Raw genomic sequence first — 13315 nt, forward strand, 5'->3', positions numbered from 1 at the left:
GATGAGGAGTAATCTTATAAAGGTGTACAAAATCATGAGGGGAATAGATCAGGTTAATGCACAGCATCTTTTGCCCAGATTAGGAGAATCCAGAACTAGAGAAGATACGTTTAAGGTGAGGGGTGACATTTTTAATAGGAGCCTGAGGGGTGACTTTTTACACAAAGAGTGGTGTGCAAACGGAACAAGCTGCCGGAAGAGGTAGTTGAGGCAGGTACTATCATAATGTTTCAGAAACATTTGGACACGTCCATAGGTTTAAAGGGCTATGGGTCAAGCGCGGGCAGATGGGACTAGTGTAGATGGTGCATGTTGGTCGGTGTGGGCAAGTTGGGAAATGGGGGCCTGTTTCCATGCTGTGTGACTCAATGACTCAAGGAGAAATTCTGTTCTTTCCAAAATTCTTCCCATGCCACGGGCTCAGAAGTGAGCAAGGCGAGGAAAATTTATGGCAGGCTAAATAATGACAAGATTGTTTCCATTTTTGGACACTTGGTCACAACAGGTCAGGCATTTACGAATATAAATATCTTTACATTCATTCAAATTTTACATTTTCTACGAGCTACAGGCATTCCTGGAGCATAATACGAATACTGTTTGGACAGGAAGTTATTCAGTTGAAAAAGAATGTTGAAAGAATGAAGAACCCATATGAAGAAAAGAAGAGGGAATTAGCCACCATTTTAGTCCCTCTTCATGGCATCTCCAACAGTGTCACATCTGACCCAAACACAAGTTTCACAGCACTTGTGTGCCACAGGTATGACTATCGGAACTGCAGATGCTGGTTTAAACCGAAGATAGACACAAAAAGCTGGAGTAACTCAGCAAGACAGGCAGCATCTCTGGAGAGAAGAAATCGCAGGTCGAGACCCTTCTTCAGATGGAAGCCACCAACCCTCTTCCAATAAGAAATTGCCAGGACTCTGTTTCAATGTCTACATGTGACCTAATCTGAAACAATGCTGCCCCGACCTACATCAAGTTGCATTGCATCAAGTTCCAAGACCGCAAGAAATTGCAGCAAATTGTGGATGCAAGGTCAGCAGCATAATCAAGGACAAGTCACACCCTGGCCACCTAGATAGCAGTTCACATTCGGCCCATCGAGTCTACTCCGCCATTCAATCATGGCTGATCTCTGCCTCCTAATCCCATTTTCCTGCCTTCTCCCCATAACCCTTGACACCCGTTCTAATCAAGAATTTGTCTATCTCTGCCTTAAAAATATCCACTGACTTGGCCTCCACAGCCCTCTCTGGCAATGAGTTCCACAGATTAACTATCCTCTGACTGAAGAAGTTCCTCCTCACCTCTTATCTAAAAGAGTGCCGTTTAATTCTGAGGCTATGACCTCTGGTCTTAGACTCTCCCACCAGTGGAAACATCCTTCGCACATCCACTCCATCTATGCCTTTCATTATTCAGTCAATTCTGATCAGCCATGACACTCGGTGCTTCAACTTGACATGCTGTTGCGATTCCATTCTGCAATCCAATTAAGGACTAGCAGATGGATAGGCAACTGACTCAGGCCTGAAGCGACTTGGAGACTGATCTCCACTCTGACCGTAGAATAGCATCAGGTCGAACAATTAAAACGATCGTCTGTAGAACGTTGAACTATTCAGCACAAGAGCAAACCCTTGACCATAACATTGTGCCAAACATGATGCCAAGACAAACTCTTATCTGTCGCACGTAATACAAAAATCCAAAGAAAAATGAACAGGAAAAAGGGAAAGGAACTTAGGAAACCCAAGTGAGTAAAGCCAGTGAATGAATCATCCATAGTTTTACTGCGGGCCGGCCATTGTGGAGGAAATGAGGTCACGTTGAACGCAGTTTGGCAACTTGCACAGGAAGTCGAAGATGCCAAATTCCATGGAGCATTGAAGTGAAGTCGACACAGGTGCCATTGTTGAATAAAATACCAATAAAACCAGGCTGCCCGGAAAGCATTTTATCAGGATGCGTCACAGCTTGGTTTGGGAACAGCTCCATCCAAGACCGCAAGAAATCGCAGCGAATTGTGGACGCCGCTCAGACCATCACACAAACCAACCTCCCTTCCATTGACTCCATTTACACCTCACGCTGCCTCGGCAAGGCCAGGAGCATAATCAAGGATGAGTCGCACCCTGGCCACTCCCTCTTCTAATCTCTCCCATCAGGCAAAAAGGTATAGAAGTATGAAAACGCACACCTCCAGATTCAGGGACAGTTTCTTCCCAGCTGTTATCAGGCAACTGAATCATCCTACCACAACCAGAGAGCAGTCCTGAACTACCACGTTGGTACCCTTGGACTATCCTTGTTCATAGAACGTTGAACGTTGATGGCTTTACCTTGCACTAAACGTTATTCCCTTATCATGTATCTGCTGTATACACTGTAAATGGCTCGATTGTAATCATATATTGTTTTCCCGCTGACTGGATAGCACACAACAAAAGCTAATTACTGTACCTCGGTACACGTGACGATAAATAAAACTGAACTGAAAATAAAACTGAATGGAATGGACAGGCAACGTTTCGGGTTGTGCCCCATCTTCAGAGCCAAAGCGTCGCCTGTCCATTCCCACCTCAGATGCTGCCTGAATGCTTGGGTTTCCCCAGCACTGTTGTTTTAGTCAAGACTCCTGATCTGCAGTCTCTTGAGTCTCGGTCTTGAGGATATGGATTATGTGCAGGCAGATAAGAGTTGGTCTTGGCATCATGTCCGGCACGGATATTGTGGGCCGAAGGGCCTGTTCTTGTGATGTACTGCTCTGTGTTCTATACTTACTTCATGTTGATCTTGAATTGTTCGCACACTGGGAGGGGAAGGAGGGAGAAAGCAAGGACTACCTGAAATTGGAGAAGTCAATGTTCATACTGCTGGGGTGTAAGGCAAGCACACCATGAGGTAGCTGTGAAGGAAGGCAGGAACGGGGTACTGATTGGGGATGATCAGCCATTATCATATTGAATGGCGATGCTGGCTCAAAGGGCCGAATGGCCTACTCCTGCATCTATTGTCAATTGTCACTGTATTTCCCCATTTTATTAATTGATCCCAACTTTGAAGCCTCGGATGAAGACAGTCACTTTGTAAAGGAATGGCCACAAATGACAATGTCACGGCTTTAAACAAAAACCCAGTCGGGAAACACATCCAGCAAAGGCTAATTTAAGCGAGGAAACAGCCAACAAGATAGACCCAGAAGGATACTGCAAACATGACTGGAGGACCTTGATAACAGATGGTGTTATCAGAGGCTTTAGCAACAGAACAACAGAGAGAGATGTTATAGGGTGTCAGGGCTTTCTACGTCAGCCCGGCTGCGAATTACCAAGTCTTTCAAAACACAGCTGACCTTTCCTCGCCCAAACATGGGGTGATGAGATGGGGGGAGGGGTGGCTGGGGTTGGTGCGGAAGGGATGAGGTTCAAAAATAGGCCACTGGAGTGCAGCCAGAACCTGCCACTGTAGCTCACAATGTGCCCGTGACATTAGGGAACTTAGAAGGTAGACAAAAATGCTGGAGAAACTCAGCGGGTGAGGCAGCATCTATGGAGCGAAGGAATAGGTGACGTTTCGGGTCGAGACCCTTCTTCAGACTGATGTGGGGGGGGGGTAAGAAGAAAGGAAGAGGCGGAGACAGTGGGCTGTGGGAGAGCTGGGAAGGGGAGGGGAAGGAGGGAGAAAGCAAGGACTACCTGAAATTGGAGAAGTCAATGTTCATACCGCTGGGGTGTAAGGCAAGCACACCATGAACGTACAGGTAGCTGTGAAAGGCACCCAGCTTTATGTGAGCATCTACAGTGTGGATCTGTGGCAGAGTTGCTGCCTTACAGCACCAGAGACCCGGGTTCAATCCTAACCGCGGGGCTGTCTGTGTGGAGTTTGCACGTTCTCCCTGTGACCACGTGGGTTGTCTCCGGGTGCTCCGGCTTCCCCCCCACACTCCAAAGACTCCAAAGACTTACAGGTTTGTTGGGTAATTGGCCTCCTCAAATTGTAAATTGTCCCTAGTGTGTAGGATGGTGCTCGTGTGTGGGGTGATCGCTGGTCGGCGAGGTCTCGGTGAGCCGAAGGTCCCGTTTACGAGCTGCATCTCAAATGTTTTGGGCAATATTATTATTTACTGGTACACAAAAATGCTGGAGAAACTCAGCGGGTGCAGCAGCATCTATGGGGCGAAGGAAATAGGCAACGGAAACGTTGCCTATTTCCTTCGCTCCATAGATGCTGCTGCACCCGCTGAGTTTCTCCAGCATTTTTGTGTACCTTCCATTTTCCAGCATCTGCAGTTCCTTCTTAAACATTATTATTTACTGCTTTTGTTCTCACACTACTTCAATTGATGATCAGCCATGATCATATTGAATGGCGGTGCTGGCTCGAAGGGCAGAATGGCCTCCTCCTGCACCTATTGTCTATTTGTAAAAACGCATCATCTTGCATTCGTCAGAGTTAAATTCCATCTAGCAATGCTCTCCCCAACTTTCCATCCGATTCATATCGTGATGCAGCCTCAGACAACCTTTCCTACAACCCGCTAACTATTGTGCCATCCACACACATAATACCTTCTACATGTGTCCTATCTTTGTTACTAGAAGCCTTTAGAATATTGGTGTTTGAATATTTCCGAGTTGGCCTTGCCCGTTAAGATGTGCTCCCGTTGTGAATGTACAAAGAGTCGGAGATACGCTGCACGGAATAGTGAAAGGCCTGGATAGAGTGGATGTGGAGAGGATGTTTCCACTAGTGCGAGAGTCTAGGACCAGAGGTCATAGCTACAAAAGGTCATTCCTAGAGAAAGGAGGAATTTCTTTAGTGGTGAATCAGTGGAATTCATTGCCACACAAGGCTACGGAGTTAATGTACAGGGGTTGCTGGTTGGGGCAGACTCGTTGGGCCAAAGGGCCTGTTGTCTCACTGTATCTCTAAACTAACAAGCCATCGTTCTTTTTGAGAAGACTAAGGCGACAGGAACAAACCAGAGGCAATTCCACTGAAGATGAACTGAAGAATTTATTTGAGATTTACAGTGAAAACAAGCAAGCATCACATTCTCATTAGAACCAAATCCAATCTTTAAGCTAAGGGAGTGCTGTTACTATCTTTCTGCCTGTGCACAAGAAAGCCAAACCTGGCTCCATCGACCAAATGTACTGGTGTGCAGTCTTCCCTCTGCCACTGTTTGTCTTGTTAGAAACCCGAAGTCTCCATCCAGAGCGATCGTGGGAGCACCATCACCCCCAAGACCTCCGGTCTTCTAAAGCACACGCCCCTGCCTTCTATTGAAAATTAATATGCCTTTGGTATCATTAACCAAATAGTTCCTTTCAGGGGGAGAGAGAGAAAAAAAAAATAATCACAGCAGTTTGCTGCTTGATATGTAGAATGTTCTACTATCTGGAAAAGATTGAAGTCAAGCTTCATTTCAACCCAACTTTGAACAGATCGATGAAGGGATCTAGTCTATTATGTGTAAACTTCTTTCTATACTGGACTTGGAATTTAGAACTGGTAGTTCTCGATTGGTAGGAATGAATCCCTTCTATCACAACCATAGCCAGGTCCTCGTGATGCATCATGTCTGACAATATTTGTGGGCTATGTATCTATGGGGAAAGATCTAATAAACATCAGGAGGGCTCCAAACTTCTACTATGCAATACAGACAGACCACTCTTACCTCAGTGTGTAAATCCTGCAACTCCCTCACAGTATAAATGGAGCCCCTTTGCCACAAAGTGTAACCGAGTCAAAAGAATGTCAACCCAACTTACTGGACTAGTTTGGCAAGATCATACTGGCCAAAGCCATTTGATCAATGGTGGTGGGAGGTCACAATTGCAAGCAGCTATCCAATTAACACCGAGGGGAGGAGATCACATCCCTGTTTACTGGACCCAATAATTTAGTGATCATTTAGCCCACACTTTCTTTCATTTAAGAGACCCTTCAGGTCTTCAATCAATTTCGAAATTGAATAATCATCCCTCCACACCTTGTGGCCAACGATGAGAAAGCCAGTCCAGAGAAGGTTTTAAGTTTGAAATGTATATTTTCCCCATATAACCTCTGAGGTTAACTTCAGGAGATATCATGGTGGAGCAACATTGTCAGCTGCTAACACTATCTCCGACAGCTTCAATAAATTCTAACGTTACAGGAGTTGGGAAAATTTACACCATGTTATGTCCTCAGGTTCTCAAGTTGAAGATGGCGTGCTTGTTCCCACTCCATCATCTCTAGTAATCATCCAGGGAGTCCGGGTAGGGAAGCATTAGCCCACGCTCCTTGGACGCCTGGATCTTCAGCTTCTCCGCCCTGCTCCTGGCCTCCTTCTCCTGCCGCAGATCTGCCAGAATTTTCTCGACGGTCACACACTGGAGGGTGGATGCGCTCTCCTTGTCCAGATCCTGAAAGAGATACTGCCCATTATTGGCTATCTCCACAGGGCAGGGGGGCACTTGCCAAGTGTCAGCACCCAACCAACTCCGTACAGACAGCACCCGTGGTCAGGATCGAACCCAGGACCCTGGCGCTGCAAAGCATCCGCACTACTGCTGTGCCACTGTGCCGGCCCAAATCTTACTGGTACATTCAGCACTTTGTCAATAGACAATAGGCGCAGGAGTAGGCCATTCAGCCCTTTGAGCCAGCACTGCCATTCAATATAATCATGGCTGATCATCCCCAATCAGTACCCCGTTCCTGCCTTCTCTCCATATCCCCTGACTCCACTATCTTTAAGAGCCCTATCTAGCTCTCTCTTGAAAGTATCCAGAGAACTGGCCTCTGAGGCAGAGAATTCCACAGACTCACAACTCTGTGAGAAAAAGTGTTTCCTCGTCTCAGTTCCAAATGGCTTACCCCTTATTCTTAAACTGTGGCCCCTGGTTCTGGACTCCCCCCAACATCGGGAACATGTTTCCTGCCTCTAGCGTGTCCAAACCCTTAATAATCTTATATGTTTCAATAAGATACCCTCTCATCCTTCTAAACTCCAGAGTACACAAACCCAGCTGCTCCATTCTCTCAGCGTATGACAGTCCCACCATCTCGGGAATTAACCTTGTAAACCTACGCTGCCCTCCCTCAATAGCAAGAATGTCCTTCCTCAAATTAGGGGACCAAAACTGCACACAATACTCCAGGTGTGGTCTCGCTAGGACCCTGTACAACTGCAGAAGGACCTCTTTGCTCCTATACTCGACTCCTCTTGTTATAAAGGCTGACATGCCATTAGCTTTCTTCACTGCCTGCTGGCTCCAGCAACATAGACCACAGGAAGGGGTGAATCACAGCAACCTAAGGCCGTTGTGAATAAACAGTGCAGACTTACTATCTCGCCCACCAGGACAACATTCTCGCCTCTCACAATGAATATTCCACGAGGGATGTCTCCGTATTTCTGACCCACATAAATCCGTTCCAGAGTCTGGTGGAGCACCAAATTAGCTGCGGAGTTCCAATAATTCAGGTAGTTAAGGTCTATGCAACAGTCACAAAACAATCTGAAATATTGAATAAATATGCCATTCATCTGAATGAATGAATATATATAGTGTTCAAAAGGGAACTGCAGATGCTGGAATATCGAAGGTACACAAAATTGCTGGGGAAACTCAGCGGGTGCAGCAGCATCTATGGAGCGAAGGAAATAGGCAACGTTTCGGGACGAAACCCAAAGGAAATAGGCAACGTTTCGGGACGAAACCCAAAGGAAATAGGCAACGTTTCGGGTCGAAACCCGAAGGGTTTCGGGCCGAAACGTCGCCTATTTCCTTCGCTCCATAGATGCTGCTGCACCCGCTGAGTTTCCCCAGCAATTTTGTGTACCTCCGAATGAATATATATACATTGGAATAGATAGAGTGAATGCACAGGGTCTTCTACCCATAAGAGAGGAATCAAGAACCACATGACATTGGTTTAAGGCAAGACTCAATAGACAATAGGTGCAGGAGTAGGCCATACAGCCCTTCATTCAATGTGATCATGGCTGATCATCCCCAATCAGTACCCCGTTCCTGCCTTCTCCCCATATCCCCAGACTCTGCTATCTTGAAGGTAGACAAAAGTGCTGGAGAAACTCAGTGGGTGCGGCAGCATCAATGAAGCGAAGGAAATAGGCAACGTTTCGGGCCGAAACCCTTCATCTTTAAGAGCCCTATCTAGCTTTCTCTTGAAAGTATCCAGCGAACTGGGATAGATTTATCTAGGGGAAAGACACAAGAGAAATTGAAGAGAGAATCCTCACAGTCACTGGGAGAAGGTACAAACTCTGTCCAGGCAGCACCCGTAGACAGGATCGAACCCAGGTCTTGGGTGCTGCAAGCACTGTAAGGCAGCAACTCTACCGCTGTGCCACCAATGTCTCAGACAATGTTCATGGTGTGGAAGCCTCCACCTGCAGGGAATTTGGGCACAGATGTCCTGCCACGGGCGGAGATGGAGCCCGGCATACGGTGGGTGCAACTGTTACTCACCAAACTGATCGATGCTCCTCAGGAATCCGATCAAGGTCCGTCCATCGCGCAACAGTACCAGGTGTTTCTCTGCAGCGTGGTGAGAAGGACAATACGTCCAATACGATTAGGGGCCAGAGATCGGTCATCATTGAATGGCAGAGTGTACTCGACGGGCTGAATGGCCTAATTCTACTCCTACAATGTGTGGACGTGAATAGAGGGAGTGAGAGTTACCTACAAGAGGAGAATTCGCTGTTGGGTTGTAGACTACTCAGTCTGAATAAGAGATATTGCTCCTGATGGTGCACCTCGATCAGCACAATCGTAGCTACAGGAAAACTGGAATTGCCACGGGCCAGACATACAAGGATCTGTCAATGCTGGGTTATAATAGTGTTGCCCGGTGTAAATGGCCGGGATGGTGAACTATAGTGACAGTACAAACTCATACCAAAGTTTGGCGACATAGGACCTCCTACAGTGAATGGAGCGCAAGTGCCCTCTGGTGGCAAGCGCAATGAATGCAAGGGCACCAAGGACAAAAGTAAAATAACCTTTTCGTTTCGTTGATTATGGTCAGGTGGAAATTAATCTCGTTGAAGCGTCATGGCTTGAGAAGCAGGGCAGAAAACAGTGAATGGCACCTCCTCCTACATTAGCCCTGCCCACGATCAAGAGGTATTCAGGTGACTGCAATGTTTGACCCGAATATATTAAACACAATATTAATGTCAACATCTCATTCCATTTCTGGCACCTCATGGTCAAACAGGTCGAGAGATACAGCGTGGAAACAGGCCCTTCAGCACACCGAGCCCAAGCCGGCCATCGTTCACACTGTCCTATCTTACCCCATGTTCTCACCCAGCTCCTTGCACAACACACCAGTGACAACTTTACACATTACCCTGGAAACCCACACACGCCTTGTGGAAGTGGGCGGAAAGCGGAGTAACCTGGAGAGAAACCCACGTGGTCGCAGGGAGAACATGCAAACTCCACACAGACAGCACCCGAGGTCAGGGACGAACCCGGGTCTGTGGCACAACGAGCCAGCGGTTCTATTCACTGCGCCGCTGGTCTCAATCAGTTTTAAAAACAAATTTGGTTTTGTGTAATGTTACCGATTAAAACCAGGGGTGGGGAGAGAGAGAAGGGCGGGTCCGGAGAAAGAAGAGGGGGGGTGGGGAGAGAGGGGGGGGGGGGCGTTCCCGGTAGAGAGGGCAAGGGCGGGGGGAGAGAGGCAGCAGAGAGGGGGGGCGGGGTCGAGAAGAGGGAGGGGGGGGGGAGAGAGGCGAGGGGGTGGGAGGAGAGGCGTGAGAGAGGGGGGAGGTGGGGAGAGGATGGGGGGGAAGAGGAGAGAGAGGGGGGGGGAGAGAGAGGGGGGGGGGGGGAGACGAGAGGGGGGGGGGGAGAGGGCGAGGGGGGGAGAGAGTGAGGGGGGGAGAGGGGGGGGGGAGAGAGCGGGGAGGGGGAGAGAGGGGGGGGGGGGGAGAGAGGGGGGGAGGGGAGAGAGGAGAGGGGGGGGGAGAGGGGGGGGGGAGAGCGGGGGGGGGGGAGAGAGAGAGGGGGAGAGGAGGGGGGGGAGAGAGGGGGGGGGAGAGGGGGGGGAGAGAGGGGGGGGGAGAGGGGGGGGGGAGAGGGGGGGGGAAGAGAGGGGGGGGGGAGAAGAAGGGGGGGGGAGAGAGGGGGGGGGGAGAGAGGGGGGGGGGAGAGGGGGCGGGGAGGAGGGGGGGGGGGGAGAGAGGGGGGGGGGGAAGGGGGGAGAGAGGGGGGGGGGGGAGAGAGGGGGGGGGGGGAGAGAGGGGGGGGGAGAGAGAGGGGGGGGGGAGACGGGGGGGGGGGGAGAGAGGGGGGGGGAGAGAGGGTGGGGGGAGAGAGAGGGTGGGGGGGGAGAGAGGGGTGGGTGGGGAGAGAGGGGTGGGGGGGAGAGAGAGGGGTGGGGAGAGAGGGGTGGGGAGAGAGAGGTGGGGAGAGGGGAGGGAGGTGGGGAGAGAGGTGGGGCGGGGAGAGGTAAGATTAAGGGGGAGAGAGGGTGGGGTCGGAGGAAGGGTAGAGTGGGATTGGGATGGAGATGGGGGCGTGGGTTGGGGGTTGGGGGGGAGGAAGAAGGAATGGTGGGCGACCCATGAGTAGCCCGAGGCCGGTCCCTACAACGGGACCCACTCACTGTCTAGATCCTCGATCAGCCTGGCGGTCCCTGGCATGTAGTTCATTGCTGCACCTTTCACACACATTCTCTGTAAGGGACAACACGGCCTCTCCCCTGCGGTTTTAACCCTTTCACAACGGGCGGGGCGGGGCGGGGGGGGGGGGGGGGGGGTGTGGATGGGGAGGTCCCTTTCTTTAAAGGCAGAGTCCCCCCCTATCAGTTGTGGAAAAAGCCGAGGCCATTCGAGCCATCGCGCCTGTTCTCCCCCACTCTCTCAGGGAGATACCAGCGAGTCAGGACTCGGTTGGAAGGAACTGCAGATGCTGGTTTACACCGAAGATATGACAAAAATGCTGGAGTAGCTCAGCAGGTCAGGCAGCATCCCTGGAGATAAAGGAAGGGGTGAGGTTTCGGGTCGAGACGCTTCTTCAGACCGAGGGAAACTAGAGGGAAGAAATTGGTACAGAACAAATCAGAGCCAGCACCAATGACTAAGGAGCCCACAATGATCCATTGTTGGCTGTGAGAGAGATGATAACGAAGGGATGCAAACTGTGAAGCTAGCAGGCTGACTAGGATGGGGGAGGGAGAGGGAATGCAAGGGTTACTTGAAATTGGAGAAATCCTTCTCTCCAGAGATGCTGTCGGCATTTTGTGTCTATCAAGTGTGCGTTAGTCCCCTCTCCCTCACTCCCATGCTAATCAGTCAGCAGAATGACAATATACAATTATTAATCAATTTACAGTGTATAGCTGCATGGATACATACATACACTGTTTGTATCCCTGTGTTATTGCCTCTTCCACAACCAACAATGGACCATTGTGGGCTCCACCCATCTCTAAGGCAGATAGGCAGATAGATTCTTGATTAGTATGGGTGTCAGGGGTTATGGGGCGAAGGCAGTAGAATGGGGTTAGGAGGGAGAGATAGATCAGCCATGATTGAATAGCGGAGGAGGCTTGATGGGCCGAATGACCTAATTGAGCCCCTATCACTTATGACCTTTCCTCGATTATCTGTGCTGGGTCTTATTTGGTCCCTGCGTTTGCATCCATCTAGTTTCTCGCCACCCCCCCCCCCCCCCCCCCCCCCCCCCCCCCCCCCTCCCCCCCGACGCTCAGTCTGAAGAAGGGTGACGACCCGAAACGTCCTTCTTTCCTGAGATGCTGCCTGAACAAGAGGAGTTGAGCATAGGAGCAAAGAGGTATTTCTGCAGTTGTACAGGGCCCTTGAGAGACCACACCTGGAGTATTTTGTGTAGTTTTGGTCCCCTAGTTTGAAGAAGGACATTCTTGTTATTGAGGGAGTGCAACGTAGGTTTACAAGGTTAATTCCCAGGATGGCGGGACTATCATATGTTGAGAGAATGGAGCGGCTGGGCTTGTACACTCTGGAGTTTAGAAGGATGAGTGGATCTTATTGAAACATATACGATTATTAAGGGTTTGGACACGCCAGAAGCAGGAAACATGTTCCCGATGTTGGGGGAGTCCAGAACCAGGGGCCACAGTTTAAGAATAAAGGGTAAGCCATTTAGAACGGAGACGAGGAAACACTTTTTCTCACAGAGAGTAGTGAGTCTGTGAAATTCTCTGCCTCAGAGGGTGGTGGAGGCTGGTTCTCTGGATACTTTCAAGAGAGAGTTAGATAGGGCTCTTAAAGATAGCGGAGTCGGGGGATATGGGGAGAAGGCAGGAACGGGGTACTGATTGTGGATGATCAGCCATGATCACATTGAATGGCGGTGCTGGCTCGAAGGGCCGAATGGCCTACTCCTGCACTTATTGTCTATTGACCCGTTGAGTTACTCCAGCACTCTGTGGCTACCTATCCCGTCCCTGTCCTTTTCTGAGTCCTCCAACGCCGGACAATCGCTGACTTTCCGTATTCCCAGCACCGGCTGCTGGCCACTGTCATCACGAAAATAAAATAAAAAACTTCTCTTCAAATGAAAACAAAAATCTTTAATCCTTTTTTTATTACATTACACGTTTGAATAATTTAAGGTCGCCATTCATCTCCAAAGATGGATTTGACAAAGTGGAATACCGTAATAATTTATTTTTCTCCCAGCTGTTTTAGGATGCAAATGAAGTTTCCAAACAGCAACATAAGAGATAAAGTAAAAAATATATTGCACTTAAAATAGAAATGATGGGTTTGTACGTTGGTTGAATGGGGAGGGTTGCTAAATGTTGCTGGTCAGATATGGTCACTGGAGACAGTGTTGGGTTGGACATCCCCTGCTTCTCCAAACCCCCCTGTCTAATGTCCCGAAATATTACAACTCCTCTCCCAATTGGGAACAGTGGATAGTTTGGAATAACAGGCGATAATAAATAAGAATTTTCTTTATATTAAAATAAAGAGGAAACAAAACTAGAAATTTTTCCAGCGGGTCGGGCAGCATCTGTGGAAGGAGAAACAAGTAACAGGCGAAGTATCTTCGACCTGTATCGTGTATGTCTCCCATCAGGTAGAGAAGTGGGTTTGGAGAGGCACAAGGAACTGCAGATGCTGGAACCTCAAACAAAACACAAAGTGCTGGAGGAACTCAGCAAAAAAAAGGCGGCATCTGTGGAGTGTGTAGGAAGGAACTGCAGATGCTGGTTTACACCGAAGATAGACACAAAATGCTATCTCTGGAGAAAAGGGAATGGGTGACGTTTGGGGTCGAGA

At 49.2% G+C, this 13315-nt stretch overlaps 1 protein-coding gene across 1 annotated transcript; it reads right to left on the reverse strand.

Moving 5' to 3' along the window:
• Positions 1–5006: 5006 nt before the first annotated feature.
• LOC116967398 (U6 snRNA-associated Sm-like protein LSm1) lies at positions 5007–10747 on the reverse strand. Its single transcript, XM_033013918.1, has 4 exons — positions 10651–10747; positions 8499–8567; positions 7352–7467; positions 5007–6425 (listed from the first exon to the last, which is right to left on the reverse strand). Exons 1-4 carry the CDS (start codon positions 10715–10717, stop codon positions 6255–6257), a joined length of 423 nt encoding a protein of 140 aa, XP_032869809.1. The 5' UTR covers positions 10718–10747; the 3' UTR covers positions 5007–6254.
• Positions 10748–13315: the final 2568 nt, after the last annotated feature.

This window comes from Amblyraja radiata, chromosome 39 (assembly GCF_010909765.2).
Source record: "Amblyraja radiata isolate CabotCenter1 chromosome 39, sAmbRad1.1.pri, whole genome shotgun sequence".
Taxonomy (NCBI): domain Eukaryota; kingdom Metazoa; phylum Chordata; class Chondrichthyes; order Rajiformes; family Rajidae; genus Amblyraja; species Amblyraja radiata.